Source organism: Aquila chrysaetos, chromosome 11 (assembly GCF_900496995.4).
Source record: "Aquila chrysaetos chrysaetos chromosome 11, bAquChr1.4, whole genome shotgun sequence".
NCBI classification, from domain to species: Eukaryota; Metazoa; Chordata; class Aves; order Accipitriformes; family Accipitridae; genus Aquila; species Aquila chrysaetos.
The window spans coordinates 20,777,375-20,799,320 of NC_044014.1; the positions used below are offsets into that span (position 1 = coordinate 20,777,375).

At 43.3% G+C, this 21,946-nt stretch overlaps 1 protein-coding gene across 4 annotated transcripts; it reads right to left on the reverse strand.

Moving 5' to 3' along the window:
- Positions 1 to 820: 820 nt before the first annotated feature.
- Positions 821 to 20,748, reverse strand: C11H10orf71 (chromosome 11 C10orf71 homolog). 4 transcript variants are annotated; one of them, XM_030031220.2, is made up of 5 exons: positions 20,446 to 20,748; positions 16,197 to 16,259; positions 9,376 to 9,546; positions 8,100 to 8,499; positions 821 to 7,466 (listed from the first exon to the last, which is right to left on the reverse strand). In XM_030031220.2, the coding sequence occupies exon 5, from the start codon at positions 7,285 to 7,287 to the stop codon at positions 2,638 to 2,640; it is 4,650 nt and encodes a 1,549-aa protein (XP_029887080.1). In that variant the 5' UTR covers positions 7,288 to 7,466; positions 8,100 to 8,499; positions 9,376 to 9,546; positions 16,197 to 16,259; positions 20,446 to 20,748; the 3' UTR covers positions 821 to 2,637. The 4 variants fall into 4 exon arrangements, with proteins under 4 accessions (XP_029887080.1, XP_029887079.1, XP_029887081.1 ...); XM_030031219.2 differs by lacking the exon at positions 8,100 to 8,499; XM_030031221.2 differs by lacking the exons at positions 8,100 to 8,499; positions 16,197 to 16,259.
- Positions 20,749 to 21,946: the final 1,198 nt, after the last annotated feature.

The following is a 21,946-nucleotide window of genomic DNA, read 5'->3' on the forward strand; positions in this document are numbered from 1 at the left end:
GTAAGAGTTTAAGGCGGCCCTTGAAAAAAGGGTGCAGAAAGAGAAGTGTGCACATCTACAAAACAAATTACAGTTAACCAAGCAAAAAGTGGTGGTTTTTTTTAATGCAGTTGTACATTTTGCTTATCAAATTACCATTTATTTTATATCTGTGCACAGATAATTTGTAACCACAGTCTCCCCTTGGAAAGTAAGCTTTTATCCTGTCCTTTGAGAGCCTGCCGACTTCTTGCCTTGTGGCTGTTAACGGCATTTAAATTTGTAATACCAAACCAAAAAAATGGCTTGTATGCTCTGCTAGATTTTCAGGTATACATAGGCTCTGTCTAAATGTACCATGAAAAACTTTAATAGATCTATTTATCTGTATTTTAACATGTAGATGACATTCTGCTCTATACTGGATAGACATTATGCTGTATACAGTGACAGCAACAGAGAAGTGCAACATGAATGGCACTGTGTCAGTTTAGCAAAATATTTGTGACCAAAAAAAGGAAAAATATTCATAAAAGGGGCCATTTCCCTTAATTTAACAACTTGAAAATTTATTGTTGTTCCTGAAACACTCTCGATTTTCAAATTCTTTATTTCTTTCTAAATGAGCCCTTTCCCAGGGGAGACTGCATTTTCTGAGTTCCAAGTCAAAGTTGGTTTAAAAATTTTAATGTTTGCAGAATAGGATCATAGGATAATTCAGGCTGCAAGAGATCTCAGGAGGTCTCTGGATGAACCTCCTGCTCAAGGAGGGTCAGCTCTAGGCCAGCCCAGGTTGTTCAGGGCTTTATCCAGCCAGGTGTTGAAAACTTTCAAGGGTAGAGACTGAACAATAATTGTTTATTCAGATATGAACATTTGGCTGAATGTGCTCAAAACCCAAACCAAAACAGTACAAGCTTCTCCATTTCCACCCCACACCTCTGCTGCAACCATCCCTGCCAAATCACAAAATGGCAAATCTGACACAACTCTGCATAACAGGTGAAATGAACCTTAGGAAACCATTAAAGACCAAATCCAAACCCCACTGAAATCAACGAAGAGATACCTTTAGTGTTTGTCTAGCCCCTCTAAGGGAAATGTTTTAGCAAATAGCATTGATGAAAGGAAGTGTCTGGTGGGATCAGGACAGGTCCTGAATGTATGGGTCTTGTCAGGGATGGAGGAAGGCTGGGAGCTGAGTTCAAGTTAGGGAAGGAGTGAAACCACCAAGCGTTGGACTGTGTCCTGAGCAGCCTTGGTGCTGGGAAATTAAGAATTTACTGAAGAAAACCTCTATCATAGATATTAAAACTGGGAAAGTAAAGCAGTGCCTGTGTCCCATCTCCATGTTGTATTTATTAACAAAAGGTCTGGTTCTTCCCTTTCTTTTCAGAAAGTCGAGTCACTTCACTGAAAACAATCCTGTAAAAATAGCCTAAGGTGTGAATCAGGCTGAAAGTCAGATATATTTCTTCCTTAGATCTCCTGCACTTCAGTTTTAACTGGGGAGAACAGTATGAAAATGAGACAAAGTAAACCAACACTCCGAATACAGATATTTATAAGCAGGCACATTACATTCAATTTTTCCATCTTTTCACCAAGGTTCTCGCATTATCTATGATGATAAAAAAGAGCTTATGCAAGGATGAGTGATATTTTGATACAGATCTTTCAAAGAAAAGTGATAATCCAAAGAAGCACTTTTCTAGAAATTTAACACTTTGGATGTTTTTTATCTCTCTTCTTTTTTTTTAAATCAAAGAATTCACAAGACCAAAATTAGGTATGTTTTTCAGGGTTTAAAAGGTAGCGCTGTATTTCAGTGGGAGTCTGAAAACAAAACAAAATGAAAAGCATTTCAATTATAATAAGCAAAGATCTTCTCATCCTAACAAAAAATTAAATACTGTTATGAGATTTCATTCAACCTTGCTCCTTACCAAAATATCTCAGGCCAAGCATCAAGATAAGTTGAAGTTTTAAGCTGCATTATAAATAACCCCTGACTCTAGGGGAACTTATTTGGAGCAGCTGCAACTGTATTCTGGTTGTTTAAATGTTTTTTGATGCAGCTGTTGTATTGTTCATCCAGTATACAATCTTCTTGTCAATAACATCTGGGCGATCAATGTGTGCAAAAAATGAATCTTGGGTTTATGGCATATTTGTAGCCATATGCTTTCTACCTGTCAATATAGTTCAAAGGCAGTGAGTGAGGAAAGTTTAGTAGATGCGGCATCTGTCCTGGGTCTCATAGGACGGACAGGATGGTGTCATAGGTTTTATTTCATATCATATATCATGCAACACATCTGGGCAAAAGGACACTTGCTTTGGCAATCCCAGCCACCATAATGGCAAAGCAGCAGCAGCAGCAAGCAGTGGCTTCATACTGTGGTATTTATTTGTTTAGCTGGCATTGCCCTTTCATCTCACTGATAATTTGGTGCTTGCTCAATTTCACTCTTCTTCAGAGTGATCATCACCTTGCATCTTTCATGGTCAGCTTTCATTTTCCTTCCCACCCAAACCACAATGAGATTCAGACATAAAGTGTTGTACAAACATCAAATCTGCATGTGCTTTTGTGTGCATGTGTCTGTCCAAACAGTTCTTAAAAACACTAGCTGGCATATTTTGTTACTTCAGCTTTCAAGATACTCCTTCAGCAGCAAAATCATCTAACTCAGTGAGAGACACTATGTCAGTATTTGGGGTTGGGCTCGTGTCCTTTCCTAAGTGAACTTGAGTTTCTTCAGTGTCTTGACTGTAGGAGTAAGAGGCTGGTTCAATATAGGCCTGAGTATCCACAGCTTCACTGTATCTGTAATCCTGCTGGCCATCTTCAGGTAGTTCAGCTGGTTCTCCTGGTACAGCTGGCATTAACCAGGTAGGTTCAGAGAGCTGAGAAGGTGACTTCAGCACTGCTACAGATGAAGCTGGTAAAGGCAGCACTCTAGGATAGGAGGCATAGGGAGAATTCATAATTTCTGAAGAGGGGTGTTGGTATGAGTTTCCTTCTGAGGAAGGGACTGAGACTTGAACATATTTGCCAGTTTCTGGGTCATAAAATGTCTTTAAATTAACTTCAGCTGGTAAATCAACTACATAGTATTGACCAGAGTCAGGGTCCTGGAGGAGTTTACGCTGGGTTGAAGAGGGCGAAGGGCTTACTGCTGATGCACCACTGGGTCTTCCTGTACTGGTTTCTGTGGGAGTAAAAGTTGAGTGAGGGGCTGGGTGGAGAGGAGAATATCCCAAGGGTGAAGGAGATGCTAGTGTCTGTCCAGAATGAGAAGGCTTTCTCCCTACAGCATCTGAATACTCAGTCTGATGTTTTTTCTGCTGCTCTTGCATTTTCTTTCTCCTGCTTGCCAGCTTTTTGGCCCGCCGCAGAGCCTTTTCTGTTTTTGGTGGCACAGCAGGAGGCTTGCCTGCTGCTCTCTCCCCAAGTCCTCTGGGCTCCAGTCTCTCAGCTTCCCCTGCAGAATTGGAAAGCAGATTCCTCCGTGCTGAATCAAGTATCTGTTCTGCAGACGTATCAGCTTGGCTTTTTAGTGCCATGTTCAGCAAGGCAGGGTTTATAACATCCTCTGTCTCTCTAAGGCCAGAAATTGTTGGTTTGTCTGACGATGAACTGGCAGCAAGAGAGTGCATTGTGCTGCCTGACCTGGGGCTTGTAACAGCAGAGCATGCAAGACTGTCTAACAAAACCGGTGCACCTTCTGTATGTAAGACGTCCTCTAAAGCTTCATGGGGTACAGGAGAATACATGTGGTCCTCTGATATGGAGCCAGTCACAGGGGAAATTGTCTCCCTAGTGATTATTTTTTTTGCACAAGAGCCACCTCTGCGATTAGATAAATGATGATTCTTGAAGTAATTCGTCTTTCTTTCTGCAGGATAGCTGGGGTTGCTTTGTGCTTGCTCATTTTCCAGACCTAAATTTGGCTGTGTTAAGCTGTGTCTTGCCTTCCTAGTCTGGGGCTTCTCTTTCCTTCTGCAGACGCGTTCCTCATTCATTTTCCCAAGTTTATTTAACAAAGCACAAGTCTCTTCATCTTCTTCCATCAGCTTCCCTAATGAAAAGCTCTCTGTATCTTCCAGAAGGCTGGGATCCAGTGTTGCTGAAGTAGATCCAGGCTCCCTCGCCTCTTTCCCGCTGTCATTTTCTCCATCCTTCACATTCTGCTGCCCTCTGTGCCTCGATGCTGACCAGCCTACCTCCTGGGCATGCAACATGTTTCCGTGCTGCTTGTTGTGCTCTGCTGGGGGCATAAACCTACTTTCCATTTCCTTATAACTGCTGCTCACTGTATCATCCAGGGAAAAGGACCTGAACAGGGGCAGCTTGACAGCCCTTATTACCTGAGGTGACCTGAATGTGTTATCTTTAATCATAAACAAACTGGGTTTGGTTGAACTTGAAGATGGTGGTGTTTGTGGTTCCTCAGACCTGGGGATGGACATGTCCCTTATACTGTTGGAAGCAGAATCCGTGCTGTTGGCCTCTTCCCTTTTCTCTCTCCTTAGTTTCTCTTTCATGACACTCCTCTGTTCATTCCCAGTAACCTTCCCCTCTCTCTTCTCTGCTGCACCGGTACCAGAGCTGATACAAGCATAATATTGCAGTTCATCTTCCCCAACCTCTTTCCCTCTCTCCTTGTGGCCTTTCTTACTGTCTGCACCTATTTCACTCTTAGTCCTCTGGCTTTCTTGAAAGCATGCCTTCTGCATCAGGGGCACTGGTGGAAACGGCTCCTCCTGAAGTGGCTGCTCTACCGTGGAAACAAAAGATTGCTCCGAAGAACTAGTGCTTCTTTTGCCTTCTGCTTCATGGCCAGGTACCACCATATTGGTTTGGGTGGCACTGTAAGGCACATCCTCTGCTGGTGAGAGTTGGTTTGGGAGAATTTTGAAGGCAAAATTTTCATTCTGAATAGCAGCCTGTCTCTCATTTTCCTCACCCTGGACACCGGGATTTTGCATGGGCTGCCCAGCTGTCGCATCTGCATTGTCTCTGCTGAATGGTTTCTGTGCTGGATACTGCAGATGTTTTCTTAAATCAGGTTCATTTGATTCATGTCTGAACAAGGGGAAGTTTTCATTATCCCTTGTGGTTTGAACTAAATCTTCATGTTTTGAATCGTCTTGCTGCAAGTTGTCTCCAGTTCGGTAAAATAAAAGGTCCGCTGTTGTCTGGGGTGAACTCAAAGTCAGGTAATTGTCTGTAAAGTGTCCAGTTAAATCAGTTTTATTGTCCTTTTCGTGAACACTGCCAGACAATACGGAGGTCATATCACTCGATTCATCTTTCTCTGCAATATTTTTGTTACTTTTTTCTTGTAAAGTCAAGAGTGAGGGATTCATTTTTGTACTCTCCTGTATATTTTCCCTAGTTTTATTTTTCTCCTCCAAAGCCCTTAACAGGGGAGAAGGGGTATAAATGCTTTTAACACGTTTACGCACATCCTTCAAGTTGAATAACAGACTCGACGCTTTCGATTTGTAACTATCCCGAGACCTGTAATCACCAAATGTGCTCCCCTCGTGGTCTCTCAATGCCGTGCTCTCAGTGGGAGGAGGTGTCAGCGGTATCAGCTCACTTTCAACAGCGTCCACCTCCTGTTTTGGTGGTATGATGGGTGTTAAGAGTTCGGTGATGTTGAATGAGGGACTGATCGATCCAGGGGAGTTTACCTGTTTAGTCAGAGGAGTCACGTCCAGACCAGGTTCAGCACCAGTCGCCTTTTCGGACAATGAGCACGTCTCATCACTGGCTGTGAACTTCTCCTGTGAGGTGTGTCTCCTCTCTGCTGCCCCTTTTGTAGCCCTCTGTCTCCTCCAAGGCGGACAGGTATTGCCCAGTTGGGGACTGAGGGCCTCCTCTTCAGTTAAGGTGGCCAGGGGTCTCGGTGGAGGCGGGCTGGGTGCCAGGGACATGGGTGAGGGTGAAAACATCCTGTAGGACGTGGACTGGGGTGAGATGGAGGCTTGGGACAAGGCAGGGGGGGAAAGTTGAGCCGGCACTGGGGGTGGTGGCACAGGAGGGGCTTCAGGGGTAGGGGGTGTTGGGAGATGGCCCTGCTGGGTGGGGGGTGGAAGGGGAAGCGCCTGCGGGACAGGGGGTGGCTGAGGGGGACCCTGCTGTGCGTGGATCCTGGGGGGGGGTGCGGGGGGAAGAGCAGCGGGAAGTTCAGTTTCTGAAGGGAGAGGGCCCTCAGGTACATACACAGCTGAGAGAGGGATGTTGAAAGCAGCTTCTGGTGGAGGTGGCTTAATCTGAAAATCTTTCTCCTGCTTCTTGGCTACAGTGGTCTTGACAGGTGGCAATTTATGTTCACGTGTGTGGGATCCTTTAATAAATGGTGCTTCTTCCAGATATGTAAGACCTTCCTTTTTCATTTTTATATCAACAAATTCCTCCTTTTCAGTCAGTTTTTTATGATGAACATTCCATGATTCAAAAGCACTATTCTCACTGTGAAGAAAATTACCTTTTTTTGCTGGCTCATTAACTTTCATACTTCTGTTTTTTAAAGCCTTCTTAGAAGAACGGGAAAAATTTGACTTGGCTACTTTTGACATCTCAATCAGCACAGGATAATAACCAGCAGAGCCACAATAACTCAGGTCTATTTTATTAGGTCTTTTCTGTGGCTCGTGTGTGCCACTGAGACAGTGGCTACCTTGACCAGCCTCGGAAAATTCAGAAAGTTCCTTGTGGATGCTTAAAATGTCTGTGTCATCCCAGCAAGCCATATCATTTCCATGATTTAATTTACATTTTTGAAAGCTATTCTTAATGGGCTGCTTAATGGTTATCAGGGAACCTCCTGACCCTTGGTCTGCAGTCTTATCAAATGTCTTAATCAAGGAGGACACTTTTGAAACATGTTTATTGTTCCTTGGACCAGGGACTGGCAAATTCAGCTTTTTCCTTTCTGTGGCAAAGGAGTTATTTTTAGCAATCCTTTTCTCCTCTGGAGCACAATTTGGTAACTGCTGGAATGTGGAAGCCCATATTGTATGTTCATTGTTTCTTGTTAGATTGTTACAGACGTTGCTTTTCTTGATGGCATGGTTTAATGTCGCTGGGTGAAATTTAGCAGAGAACTGGAGGGCAAAGTCAGGTGAAATGGCAAGATCTGGTTCATTGTAAGAGTCTTCGAGTTCTGCCACACACAAACTTTTGAAAGCCCGGTCTGTGAGGCTGCTCACCTCTCTGTCTGTGTCATCCAGGAGACTCCCAATACTTGAGGAGTCACTATGTCCTTCTGTATGTTTCTTATTTCCTTGCATTGTTCATGGGAGTCATGAATGAATTATCCAAAGGATTAATTATTTCAAGCGTCAAATAGGCAGATGACTGCGTGGGGTGGTTCCAGCTGTTTGCAATTCACAAGCACAAAGTGATTCCTCCAGAAGGTGCTGCTGCACATGGAGTCATCTTACGGAATAGCTGAAGGAAACCTTCTTCTCTGCAAAGCCAAAATTATAAATTATCATTTTTCTATATTAACACTATCAGACAGAGAGCATTTTCCAGATATATCCATCACTGCCTAATTTGTTCCTACATGTATTCTAAACAAGATGCTAGCAACAAAATAAACAACATGAAAAATAATTGTTATTTTGGTCAATTCAAGTAGTTCATGGTAGATAGTTTAATTTCTGGAAAGTGCCATTAAAAAAAGTGGTTTCACCTCAGATTCTTTACTTGGGCTCTTAAACAAGGATATAAGAGCCAAATTTCAAGTACTTCCCTTTCCATACCTCCAACCATAAACACTTCCAAGTGCTGTGCATGTATTTAGCTAAGAAGGTTAGACATTTTTTGGCCAGGAAGAATTGGTAATAAAAAGGGACAAAACTTACTTAAAAAAAGAATGTCATTGGGTACATCATTGCACACTATGTTCAAAATGAAAGAAAAGTTCATAAAACTTACTTGGCAAGACATCATAACTATAAGTTAAAATATTTTGTGAAAAATAAAGTTATTACAGAAGATTCTATTCTCACTCATGTGTTAGCTCATGACTGCAGAAAATGAAGTCTATAGAGATGAGCCTGGTTGTATCAGGCTGGAGCTTCGCTGTGACAATTACCCTGAGCAGAACCTTTGTTTGAGAAAGCAGAATGGCACCACAGGTAAAGAGGATTTACTGTGCATTAGCATGTTCCAAGCATATATTGGTGGGGTAAAATCCTTTAGCCACCCATATCCAGATGCCGTTGGATTGGTGTTGAAACTGAAGAGGCTGCTAATACCAGCTTAGCCAGCAGAAGGCAGGAGTGCCTAGGGGACTCCAGCAGAGCCACTAAAGGAGCACAGGGAGCATTTGGCTTCAGTTCCAGAAGCGCTGAGAGCAAAAGGTAACCCATTCAACACAATTATAAAATATCACAGCCTTCCATTAATCCCCGATTACGATGCACAGTCAGGGCCCACAGCGTTGTGCCTTTTGTCTATCTCCACATCAGTCTGAAGACAGGATGGGGGAATCTCTGGATGGAACAAATAAAAGCAAAACAGACCCTTCAGCTGTACTTGAAATCTATACACTAAAACTCTTTAAAGTTTACTCTGTAAACTCTTTAGCTACTTATTCTCACATTCAAGGCCTTGAGCAGGGTATTGACTAAACTACAGGGAGACTCAGTTTAAAAGCATATTCAAGAGCCAACTAAAACCCACTCCTTAAGGAAAGTCTCATCTGTCTCTCCATTTCCTAGTACAAGTGCATCATGAACTTGTGATAAGCTGAAACACCACAGTTCACATCTACAGCAGCTTCTAGCTTCTATACAAGTGGAATCTGCCTCCATCTCAAGCTTGGATCCACTGTAGAACTGAGCAATGAAATCCAGATTTCAGCCCCTCCAGCTGTCCAAATCCATGATTCCGCTTTGGCCCATCTCAGTGAGACTCTTGGAAAGGGCACGTTTTTCCCTATGGTGACTCAGTGCTGGTCAAAGTATGAAAAGTCAGAGGAACTGGGCTTAATCGGCTGGATTACTCAGGCTCAGTTGTTTCTTAAAATGAAAAGAGTCTTCATCTTCCTTTTCTATTTAAAAAAAACCTCAGCCAACCTATTTCTAGACTCAAAGTATCATAGTGAATCTCGATTCTGTCCTTCCAGCCATACAATTCCAATGATTTATGCAGAACTACAACAGATTTACACCAGAAATAAAATGAGCTTAATAGAGCTTCTCCATTTTGCTTTGTACAAAGATTTTTCAAAAGTGAGTTTCACTCCCCCGACTGCACATACATTTCTGTGTACAATGCAGCAAGAAAAAAAGAGAAGACAAATGAAAGGTCATCCCACTCAGGTTTGATTCTTAACAGTTATATGAGCGGGAAGTACAGGTACATACCTGCCATGTAATTTTGCTTCTCATCTTTAGAACTCCCTCTCATGCTTGTATTTGGCTTCATTTCTGACCATCATTAGTGAGGAGGTAGAAATAGTCCAGTAATGTAGATTCCACAGAAGTAGTGTCGCTGGATGTTTCTGACCTTCAGCATTTTTTGATCTTAAGTGAACTCTGCAATTTGAAAACAAAGACATTTGTTTGCATGATCTGAAGGTTGTCTCATGCTGTATTCATTCATTTATTTGTTCCTTCACATTTTACAACCATTTTAGGAGTAATTTACAGGATTTCTTACCAAAAGAGACAGGTATCCATCCCAGAGTGATAACAACCAGATACCTTTAGGATTTGGTAGCTTGCGGAGTGCAGTCAGGTTTCTAGCAAACAACTATCACAGACTCCAGCACTCTCTGGCAGTCTCAGCAGGGACTAACAGCTGAGTGAGCAATGGTTTCCTGGCAGTCTGCCCGTTGCAAAGGCTGGGTGACATCTCCAGGTTAAAATGAGGGGTTGTGCCAGATGACTTCTTCCCTGCTGCTGACTATGTCCCTGCTGTGCCACCCTTTCAGAGGGACTGCAGAGGAAAATGTGTGCCTCCACTCCCCCTGTATATGACTTCCTACTGCCAACAAGTATAGACAGATGTCAGTCTGGTGGACTGGGAACTAATGCAGCTGAGGTTTGAAAGTCCAGCCTTTTCACTACCCCTGTTGTAAAGGAGAGGAAGGGTGGACAGCTGGGATGGTGAAGGACAGTAAACAAAATAACTTTTTGCTTCCATGCACGAACCAGAGTCAGGAGATGATAAAGGAAAGCTCAGCTATGGTGAATGTGCATTGCTGCTGTCCTTTTGCTGTAGAGACCCTCAAGGTTCAGGCTAGTTTGCTTAATCTTTGTAAGAATATATCCATTTCCTACAAGAACTGCCTGGCCCTGAGGTAATGCACATAGGTGTAGATACAGCAGATTTTCCTGAAGCAAGGGTCTGCTCTAAGGAAACTTTTGTGACAGCCTGTAGTATTCAAAACACACTGGCAAAAGTGGCAAGAGGGGCTCAGCCACTGGGATGGTCTCCTACACCTTGCCTGAGGAAGGACAGCTATCAGTGTTAGCTTAGGGACAAGCCTGTACCAATCAGAGCTTTTTGTGGTCCATTTAAGATGTCTGAGTAAGAAAAAAGTAAAAGCAAAGAAAAAAACCCCAATGCTATGTCTGGTTGCATCTAAATGTAAAAGAGCATCCTCATTGCAGAGATGTGGACTCAGTTATCTCTTTGCTCAGAGGTTAAATTACAATTTTACTGCTTCTGTGGTACTCTTAACTGTGCAAAGCCAACACAGCCGCGGGAGATTGTGATTTTGTTCTGGCTCACTCATCAATGGGGCTGTTGACTAAATTCCAGCAGCACAATGTTTATCACTATTTATTGGTGGTGGTGCCTGAACCAGGAGGAAGCTTGGATTTCAGATCTCATGGACAGAGGTCTGAAGAAACATCTTGTCCCTTGTAAACTGAGAACATTTGCTGAAAAGTGAGTAGGGTAACAATAAACATGGAGATCATGATGTAATCTCAGCAATTATTTTCCTAGATGGTGTCACTGTTTCAAAAACAACTCAGCACCACTGATTAAAAAAAGAATAGCCACTGTCACTGTCTCTGAAACCCTTGTGAGGATCCTTGTCTTGCCTGGCCATAATACTGGTACTTGGGCAGTGTAATGTTTCAAGCTGGAAAAGCTGTATCTACACCAAGAGTTCAAACTGCAGATCACTACTGGGACTGGATGGAAACAGCAGCACTGTACTGATCTAGCTATCCCTGTATAGATATGATGACAACTTCTGAACTTGGACAAAGCAGCTGTTCATGGCTGGTTTAATAACCTGGTAAAGTCCCATTTCTTTACCTTTTTGGACAAACATGGCAGCCAGCAAGCAAGGTGCAGTGTTTGAGCTGAGGTCAGGTTTCAGCTGGTTCAAACATTTAAGGATGTCTGAATTTAGTCTATTTTCAAGACAGAGGAAAGCAATGCTGCACATCTGGAACTGCCTGGGAAATGCTGAGAAACATGTGAGGTGTTTGCAGTAGGCATCGTCTGATACTAGCTACTGATAAAGCTTGCATGAATGTACAGATTCCAAGGAGCTTAATCAGAGACTAGCCTCCCCTCTCTTTTAAATAAGAGGCTTTTTTCAGTGGCTCTCTTAAGTGCCTAACAAGTTATGATGAGGAGGTTAAATTACAGAGACTATTCCTGGGCTGGCACAGACTGAATGTCAACTTTTTTCACTAGACAGGAGCTGGGCAAACCAGCAAACTTGGCTGGAGTGTGTGACATCACTGCTGCTGCAATATATAAAGGGCCGGTTGGTTCCCCTACTCCCCTTGGGCTGGTATTTGGCTGAAAAGTTGTGCCATGAGACATCGCGGTGGCATTTTGGCAGAGCCCTTGGGAGCTGCATAGCAGTTTGAAGTCAGCAGCACTGCATTCCCCTTGAGGATGGGAAGAGAAGGGAGAAGGAGGGAAGGTTTATTATTTTTTTTTAATCTTTGTAAGCTGGTTTCTTCATGTGGTGCTCTCTATATGGTATCCATCCACAGCTCCAGCCCAAAACTCAGAGCCCTGTGGTGACTGCTGGCTGAGGTTTATGCAGTGGCATGCTCTACTTGCACACATGCCACTGCTTTGGGCTTCCAAGGGCTCATCATGACAATGAATAGTTAGTCCTCCTTACCATGGGAAATAGGAGAATCCCTAATGAATTGATGACTTTTTTGTACAGGTGCATGTTTGTTCATGGCACACACAGTTGCTCATAGTCAGATGAGAGGGCTAGATGGGAACAGGACTGTTCAGCTATGTGTCATCAGGCTAAGACAACGCTCCCAGCTGATGGTAGCTTGTCGCTAGCCTGAGCGGGGCTGGCTCAGTAAGCTTTCTTGGATATCACCAGAAAATACTGCATGGCAGCAGTGATCAGTTTGTGAATGGCTACTGAGTGTGCTGCTGTTGGTCAATGATCACAGTACTGCTGTCTTCATTGCGTATTTAGGAAAACAGACAAAAGGGTGTCAGGGAGTTAAAGGTCACCCTGTGAGTCCCCATCAGAGACAAGGAGCCAGAAGGATGTCCGGCAGAAACGAAGAACCCCTGTAGTCTGGCGTAGAATACCCAAACGTCGCTTGTACTGGGTTGCTTGGACTGCCAGGGGTGTGTGGGCTGGTCATATGGGGCTGCATCGGAGCCAAATGCTCTCTCTGATCTGTCCTGCTGCCTGGGCTGCTCCAGCCACACTGCGTCTCTGAGCAGCCCTTGGGGCACGTGGACTGGGGGGAGGATCACAACACCCTCACCAAGGAGGGGAGCTGCCTGGCAAGAGAGACAGCGGTGCTCCAGCCACATTTCTCTGAACTGTCAAGAAAGGCAACTTCTGGATTAAGATGCTCTTAAGACGAGAGCTATTAGCACGAGCCTCCATTTCCCTCATCCAGCAAGATCTCTTTCATCTATACTTTGTGGTCATAAAGGGCAGCCAAAGTGAATTCTCCTGCTTGGGGAAAGGGGAACCACTTTGCTCAAATACAAATACTTGCTCCAGCTGCTGGAGGGTGGAGAATTGGATCTGTCCAGCTTGGGGTGAAGATCCCAAATACTGACAGAACTGACTAGCGTAGAAGAAGGTGACCTCAGCAATTCCAGCATCAGATCTTTGATCATTGCACTGGAAAGCAAGGTGAAGGAACCATGTGTCTGCACCAAACCAGTGTAGACTGGGTCCATTCTTCTTGAGGATTTGGCCCAGCAATTGTGTCTCGAACAGCTTGTCCTGGGCCAGAGGAGAGACTGTTCTTGACTTTGGGCCAGCTTCTGTTCTCAGTTACACTGATATAAATCTAGAGTAATTTTACTGACGTCAGTAGAATAACTGAGAACAGAATTGGTGACTCTAAATACATCTACTTCCTAAGCCAATACTGGTGCATTATCCAGAAGGCTACATAAGTAACTGTAACCACAGTAAAGTGAAATCCAACATCTCTGAAGAGCCAAACCTCACCCCCATGTGGCATTCAGACCAACATGTGAAGGAAAAGGATTTGGAACCGATACCGCATTGCTATGCCACCAAATCATGTCCTCTGGACAATTCGGATTTTCTAACCTGTATCACTCACCACTGAGAATAGCAGTGCATTTGGAATAAAGTAATTTTTCTCTTTTCTGCAATATTGACTAGAACACCTAGACCTAAGAGTGGTGTGGTAGATGTTGTGCAGTCCCAGACTGGACCAGCAGAGCTGTCTGCCAATCTGAATTGCCGTCCTGTGGACAATATCATCTTTTGGAAATGTGTGTGTGTGTGTGTGTGTGTGTGTGTGTGTGATGGGAGGATGTTCTCATTTAGATTGTTTTTGAAATTTCACATGGAATAAAGATTCTGGAGAGAAATTAAATTAGAAATGTCAAAATTTCATTCAGAATTTTTTAAAAAATCTTTTCATTTCAGATTATTTCACTATTTTTACACTATAGGCCATGAGAAGTAGCATGTAGTATATACCATAATAGTTAAAATAGTATATTTTTACTGTCCTTAAGTCAGAGAGGGAGTATGCTATTTAATATTAAGTGAAACTTTTCATTTTATTTTCCACATCAAACAATACTCTGATGGTATTGCAACAGAGAGTGTGATCTTGTTTTGAAATTTCCCTAAGTAAATATTCCAAATGATAAAAAAAATAATTTCCAATTGTCTTTCTAGGGGAAATGTCATTAAAATGAATATGATTGTGATTTTATTTGTTTAATCAAACTTTTTTTTTTTTTTTTTTTTTTTTTTTTCAGAAAAGACAGCTGAAGTCTTTTTCTCCCAGTGAGCTCTACTGAAGCTAGTGCATCTGTTGCCATGGGAGCTGGAACTGGAGACTCATCAGACTCACAGCTCAAGGAAGGTCAGTGCAACCTGGTGGAAGCATGAATGCAAGGAAGGAGTGTACCTAGCTAATGACTGTGTGTTATATATCCTGCTCTGTGTCCTTTCCCCAAAGGATGTGAACCTCTTCCAGGCCCCAGCTGGAATGCTTACCTCTTCAGCTCAGACCACAAAGCTTCAAGCACTGGGAGATGAATACTTCATGTGAAGAAAAATGGGAGGAATAGAGACTGCTTGCAACAGCTATGGACAATCATAGCAAGTCTCTCAACCTTTCCCTTTCTCGTTCAATGGCAAAGACCCAACAGTTATTTCCAGCTGGTCTCCGGACTGCCTTTCCCAATGTCCTCCAAATGCCCCATCCTGCCAAGAGGCCTGTCAAGTCTGGAAGAAGGAGATGTCTTTCGGAAAGGGTTGTATCTGGACTGAGGCTTTCTTGCAACTCTTGTTCAGTCCTTTCATTACCTGAGCCCTATCCACTGCCTTTGAAGAGTCAATAACAAGCAGACACGATGGAGGAAGTCAAAGGCACAGAGCCCATGACTAACACAGGCAAAGGGCAGGTGCAGCACTGGACAAACAGCACAAGTCTACAAGAATCACAAGGCAAAGGGATGGTGCTCTTCTCATGACCTGAAGTCATCACAGACAAGTGACATTTAAGCAACTGAACCCAAACAGTGCATTTCTTGGCATTAAATGTCTGACTGGAAAAGGCCACTGTCTGTAACTAGGTCAGTCATTATACACTGAGATATTTATACAGCTCCCCAGTAATATGGTACATGAACACCTCGTGGCTATTTATCCTTACAAACTCTCCCACTGCAAGCAGGTTTTCTGTCTCATTTACAGGTCAGCAGCTAAGGCCCAGCTTCAACTGACTGATTTGCCCAAGATCAAACAGGACATCTGTGGCAGGGCAGGGAACGAAATCTATGTTTTCTGAATCACACAATAAGAGCTTAACCTTTGTAAGTTAAGGCAAAAATGTACCTTCCCACTGCCCTTCATAGACACGGTACTTTACTATGAGCCTCTGCAAAAAAAAAAAACCCTTTCAACTAAGTATGGTGCTGTAGCTTGGCATAATAATGTATAGTGAAATCCATCCAGATTTACAGGTGATGGACTTACTGCAAAGATCTCAGCTCTGCCTCAGGTGCTTGATACCTATACCCCTCTGAGATCATGAACACTCAAGCCTTCCTCACTAGTTCAAGGTGAAAACTGACATTGCATTGGTGCAGCCCCCTCACTGAGCACTGACAGGATTTTGGCTAATGAGACAGGTGTTCATCTCCTTTCATTTAGTCTCAGGCAAGGCTTAGAGGATGAAAGCTTCTGAGTTTTCATTTCCTGAGTGGGAGAAAGGAGATTTTCCCACAGTAGAGGGAAAGTTGTAGAGTACCACAGCATCATAATGCCTAGAGCCAGGAGATGACAAAGGGGGAAGGGAAGAAAAATACATGGCCAAGAAAGCAAATGTAATGGCTTGGATGCCTTGTAAAGGAGCATGCCAGACAGTCCCCAGCCCCTGTCATGGAAAAATTGTAATGATAACAGCAAGTATATGTTAGACACAAGAGGGAAGCAGGTGTATTCTCCTCTCTGACCTACACAAGGAAATCTGCAACTATCAACCAGCCATGCCTCACTTCTCTTTCCAGCTTGGGAATCTGAAACCATCCCCCACTTACTTACACTGTGCTCCTCATCAGCCCCAGCACACCGATACCATCTGCACTGTCAAGTTTACACTTAGACCATTTAAGCTTCTTGACAAGGAGAATTTGACCCACACCCACTCACACAGGATACAGTCTCAGGAAATAACAAGCTTGCAGAAAAGAAGTATTATTCTTTTACTGGTAGTCTCACCTGCTCCTTAATATCTTCTGGATATTTCCAAGGTTTGGACAAGGATTTTGCTGAATCTGTTTTCTATAAAGAAAAGAATTCAAGCCATTTGTACGTGCTAGATTCAAAATTGTTTCAAGTTCTAAGTGGTTTTCTCACCCAACTAGTTCCATGGGATTTAGGGACATGCAATATCCTGAAACACTTGTCTTATGTTTCCAAAGACAAATAGGTATATGTACCAGAGGGAGGAAGAGAAGGTAGAGGCTTTGGTTTTCAAGGTTTTCTGGCTCAGACTGCAGGACTAGAGCTATTTCTTACTTACAACTTGCTATAGCTTTCAAGTGCAGTCAACGGAGCTCAATTCTTGAGCCAGCAGTGTGGCGGGGAGGGAAATACACACTTATATACATACCAGAGCATACGACTCAAGCACACAACCATCCATTCACATAACATCTTTCCTCTGATGACAAACTACTCCTCAACCATTTGTGATTGTAACAGAGCCATTCCAGCTGAAGGACAAAAATCTGTGTCTTGCCTTACTCCTGCCTGCTGTCTGGAAGATGGCCATGGGAGAGCTATCCACCTATGGGAGGACTTGGAGAGCCCACCCACCCTTGCCCCCAGGTATTCTCTCTGGAGGCCATAGTATTTTCCTCCTTTTGAGAGGCAAAAGCCAGACAGTGGTCTTGTCCTGAGCAAGATGGAAGCTCCTTCCAGTTCTCTCTTCATTGTGCAACAGGAGTTGTTTTGTTTTTTTTTTTTTTTTTTCTCCCTGGGAAATGCAGACTCCCTCTTCCTATGCAGAGATTGATTCATTGTTATGATTTAATGGTGTGTCCCCAAGGCAATTCCTCATTCTTTTACAGTTAATGCACATGCTAAGGCATTTCTTGTGATTATTCTGTAAAGAATATATGCAAAAGACAGAAAGGAAAATAACAAGAGTTTTAAGCAGAATCCACACTTGTTCCCTAAGAGATAGGCTGGTGACTCTGGCTGAATCAGTCCCTCAGCAACCTCAGTGATGCTGTCATCACAGTGCTTTTCCAGACCACCCAGACCCTCTGAAGATCCCTGGAGGCAAGCAATAGCATCACCCACAGCCCAGTCCTGTCACCAACCACTTCTTCTTCCCCCAGCCCTCCTCCTCAATTCTCCCCTACACCCCAAGTGACGATTCTAGCTACTTGTCTACGGCTTCATTCAATTCAGAAGCCTGGTGAAAGAATAATTTCTCAGTTTTGGAGAAACAGACTAAGTCCTAATGTCACTACTTCAAAGCAGATCAGTCAAAACAAAGAGTCTCAGTGAACAACAACATCATGATCAGCAATGCTGCCCCACTGCTCCAGCACAAACCCTGGATGCGGCTTGCATGGCCCAGTTCCCTCTAAGCATGCTGCTGCTTCTTCACCAACATCCCAGACAGTCCTGGGCATTTGCTCCAATTTCCGCACAATGGAGCCCTGGGCTTTGATACATACAAAAGATGGGGACGGGAACACATCTGAAATACATCTCAACAGAACAGAAGCCATCAGAAGTGTGCAGAATTGTACAAGGGTCTATAATGAAGCTGACAGGGCAAGCCAAGCTGGCCTTAAGGTGTGACAGTTTATGTCTGATCCAGGTGAAGGTGATAGAGGCACATCTGAGACTGAGGATCTACAGTAGCTGTAAACTGGGAGATACTGCTGTTTGCTGACTCTGCTTGTTAAGGTGTAGCCAAATGGTAACCACATGCATCTCTTTTAGAGACTTTTCAAAAAATTGCAGGGATTTTCATCTCTATCTTTTCCAAGTGGAAAGTATGAGTTAGGTGGCCTTCATGTACCTGACTGTCATAGCCCTATCACAGTTCCCAAAACAGCCTTAGACATAGTGTGTAAGTAACACGGAAAGCATCCCTGAAACTATTGGGATGTAGCTGTGTGAGAGATTGAAAATAAAGATGCATCACTATTTGACCTGCTTGACTTATAAGAAGATTGGTCTGACTATTACCAGATTATTTAGATTAATCATTACTAGCTAATGCCTTCTTGTATACCATTATTTGCAAGCACAGGAGATGGATGATAAAGAAACTTAGGACTATAATTAAATATCTGCTTTCTAAGCCTGTCCAAAGAGGATCATTTGGCAGGGGAACCCAAGAGAGAGGGAAACCTTACTTCTGGCAAAGCATTGTCCTCTTACGGCTTCAATACTGCCTCAGTTTCTCTCTCTGTGGCTGCCAAGGGACAGGGGTCTCAGTGGCAGTCTATCTGACCATACACACTTGAAAGCCATAAAAACCTGGCAAGCTGCAACATAGTCACAAAACACCAAGCTTAATACACACACAAAGGTATATATACACCTATAGATATGTATGTATAAGCAATTACTGTCCCACCCAAAACCATATGCAGGCTTGATTGAAGAGTGACAACCTTTCCTCAAGGGTAAAGTTCCCCTATCACACATGCAGCCCCCACTATGTTCCCTTTCCCCCCACACCTGTCAGCTGGCTCACAGACCACTGGTCCCAAAATGTGACACTACCTCAAGCAATGTAGGCTAGCTCTAAAAGCAATGGACTCACCCAATCGCTTATAGTAGACAAAGCTCTGTGTGACCTGGCACCCCGGCTGCAGGCAAGCCAGTACAGCAAAACGCCTGCAGCTAAAAACCACTTGCAGAATTTGCCTCTGCCAGCAACTTTCTGTGTGTGTAAACTCAGCTAGACTAAAGAAAGGAAAGACTGATACAGATGAGTGGTATTTTCTCCCAACCTGGCTCATAGGGTAGTTGGCTTTTTTCCTGGTGTTCGAGGGATTTACATTTTCATGGGCCTTTTGCACAGGTCTAGTAATGCAAGCACAGACAAGACAAACATTCAGAGAAGCAGGTAGGAATAAGAGGCTACAGAGTGAAATTTCCGTGTGCTTTTGGTTTGCGGTGCAGGGATGCGATTATACCTGCATACCTCTACCCAGCTGTGACCCTCAAGTTCACGGGTGAGTGCCTGTTACAACTGTTTTGATAACTAAGTTGCAAATAGGTATGTAAATACCTTCCTCGTGACAAGCATGGAAGGATGGAGAAATTTAGTTCTTTTGGGGCTCAAATATACTGGGAATATTTTATTTGTTAGTATTTTCCACAGGCCTTATCCTTCAAGCATTTAACTGAGGGTATTTGCTTTTTACATGGTCATTTCCTTGCATAAGTGAAGGAAAAGATCCATGGGCTTTGGTTGTGTCCAGAAAGCTTATTTCTCCTACTTATCTCTTCTCACTTTTCCTTCTCCCCAGCCTCCCTCCCAGCAATGGCAGAGGACTAGTGATGAACCCTCTAGCTGATACTGTACGAAGTCAGTGTGAACCAGTCACTTTGGCCCGCTGCTGGAACACTTTGCCCTATTCAGATTTAATCAGATTGCCTGTTCACAGGCCATTTAAAAAAGCACAAGCAGTTTTGCTTCTCAAGCTCAATTTTAATTATTTCTGTTCTTACTTTGCTGCTGAGTTCTGCAGCTAGGCTAATAAAATGCAGTTCCTTGGGATGGCAGATTAAGAAGTTCTGCAACAACTGGACTCAGAAAAGCTTATGCCATTTAAGAAATTTTCCACTGATTAAAATTGGATACAAGTCATAGTCACAGTCATTTATAGTGGCCTCTTAGCACTGCCTAGGTATTTGAACTATTTTACTTTTTCAGGCTCCGTAGCATACTAATTACTCTATAAAATATTTAAATTATTCTCTTCCTATTTGTTCCAAAAAAAAAGAAATAAAAATGCCTTCAAACCCCTATACAAATCACTAAAATTTTTAAGAGTATCTTATCTGTAGGCAGGAAATCATCTGGAAAATAAAATCAATGAATATTTGCTTAAAGTTGCTTACAGCACAGTGCGGAGAACAATTAAATGGAGCTTTGTAGCAATTTAGTGGTCTTTTAAAAACATCATAACCCTTTACCAAACAATTATGTGTCATAAAAAGTAATCACTGCATACAAATCTATATGTATGTTTCTTTCCACACACAGACTTTCAGAGACAATCCTGCATTTTTCAGAGCAGAAAAAAGCTGGACAAAAATGAAAGGACTTTCCACCTCTAATCACTGAAAAAAAAGATATAAATGCTGTTTAAATTCTCTTATCTGATCAAGTACACAACTGATCCTTGAGTGCCCGCACATTCACACACTCAGACACCACCATTCTTCCTTTCCCTGCTTTAAAAACACCCATACGCTTCCCCCTTACCTTCTGTGCTCCAGCTTCCTGATCAGGGACAGTGCAGTGCTGCGCTTTCTTCCCTTAAGTCAAAGCCCCAGCACATTTTACAGCAGCCTGCTTACTATTAGCACGTCCCATTATTTATGTGTTTCAGACTCTCCTTCTGAACATGGTTATCTTAATAGAAACAAGCACTGAAAAATAAATAAAATAGTAAAAGTGGAGGAGCTAACCCTTGAGCCCTCGCAGACCTGCCCAGCCAGGTGAAGTGAAGTGAGCAAGGAATCCAAAGTTAGTAAAATGTATTTAAATAGTTATCAGGCAAGGGGAAACCAAACGGAGATCATGGTGGGGAAGAGGCAAACATACGTATTGGAATAACCATGCGGTGTCAAGTAACAGACAGATGAAACAAACAGTCATCAGCTATTTTTACATTCAGATTCGCCATTGGTAATGCTTCAGAGATAACTAATACAGAAAGTAATGCTGTGTGATTGGCTCGCTACTGCCAGTGATTCAAACTGTAAAGCACTGCATTTTTGTATCTACAGGTGGGAGTCAAAATGTTTATTAAGGTCACCATTAAAAATACTGTGCAAGAAGTATGCCCATGAGTGACACATTACTGTCCTATGGTGCTTTTTCATAAATAGCCCATTTCATCATCAAGGCTGGACAAATGTATCCAGTGTTCTTGGAGTAAGGACCCCATTCCACCGTCCTTCCAAAGCAAACAAGACCAGCCGCCCTCCTGGGAGGCACATGCCAGCATTGAATTTCATTTGGTGAACTGCAATAGGATGTTGAATAATAGGGGAAATATGCCATGAAGTCAACAAGCTAAGTTTCTGTGTTGCAGATGTAAACAATGGATTGCATCCTGTGCCATGCTGAGTGCACAGAGCTCCTTACTGAAGTCATGGGGCACTCTCGGGGCTCAGCATCACACTGGACTTGAGCCACAGCCTGCAGCAAAATGAAGAGCAGAATCTCCTGCGATTACAGCCCAACTCCTCCTTCCATGGCAGAGCAGGGCTCCACGTGAGCCCAGTATTCATTTGCATGTTAAAAAGAGTTGCTAATTACATTGCTACAGCATAAGCAAGGCAACAACCATGTGGTATCTGCTGCCTGAGAATCTCCAAGCACCAGGAGGCTTGTGATGAACTAATCCTCCCTGCGATCCAAAAGCAGCCTAAGTTTACCAGTCCTCGGAGAGACAGTGACCTGCCTTCTCCAAAGCAACCTTCAGCTTTGAATTCCCCACCTGGGAGAGGTGTATCATTCACCTTAGATCCCAGCAGGAAGATTTTGCAAAGCCCACTCTCTTAAAATCCTGGTCTGGGCTTTTGGTGCTCAAGTGCTCCTCCTAACTCATCCCAAACTAAATGCTGGTCTTGCCAAACACCAGGGCACTTCTGCTAAGTTCTGGCCCCAAACTACACGACAGCTACCCACACTCTGCACCCATGATGGCACTTATGCACAAAGATCTGGTGCATCATGAGTCCTGGCACCTATGAAC

Excerpts from the sequence above, each read along its gene's own strand:
- C11H10orf71 (XM_030031221.2), bottom strand. The coding sequence starts at position 7,287 with ATGCAAGGAAATAAGAAACATACAGAAGGACATAGTGACTCCTCAAGT.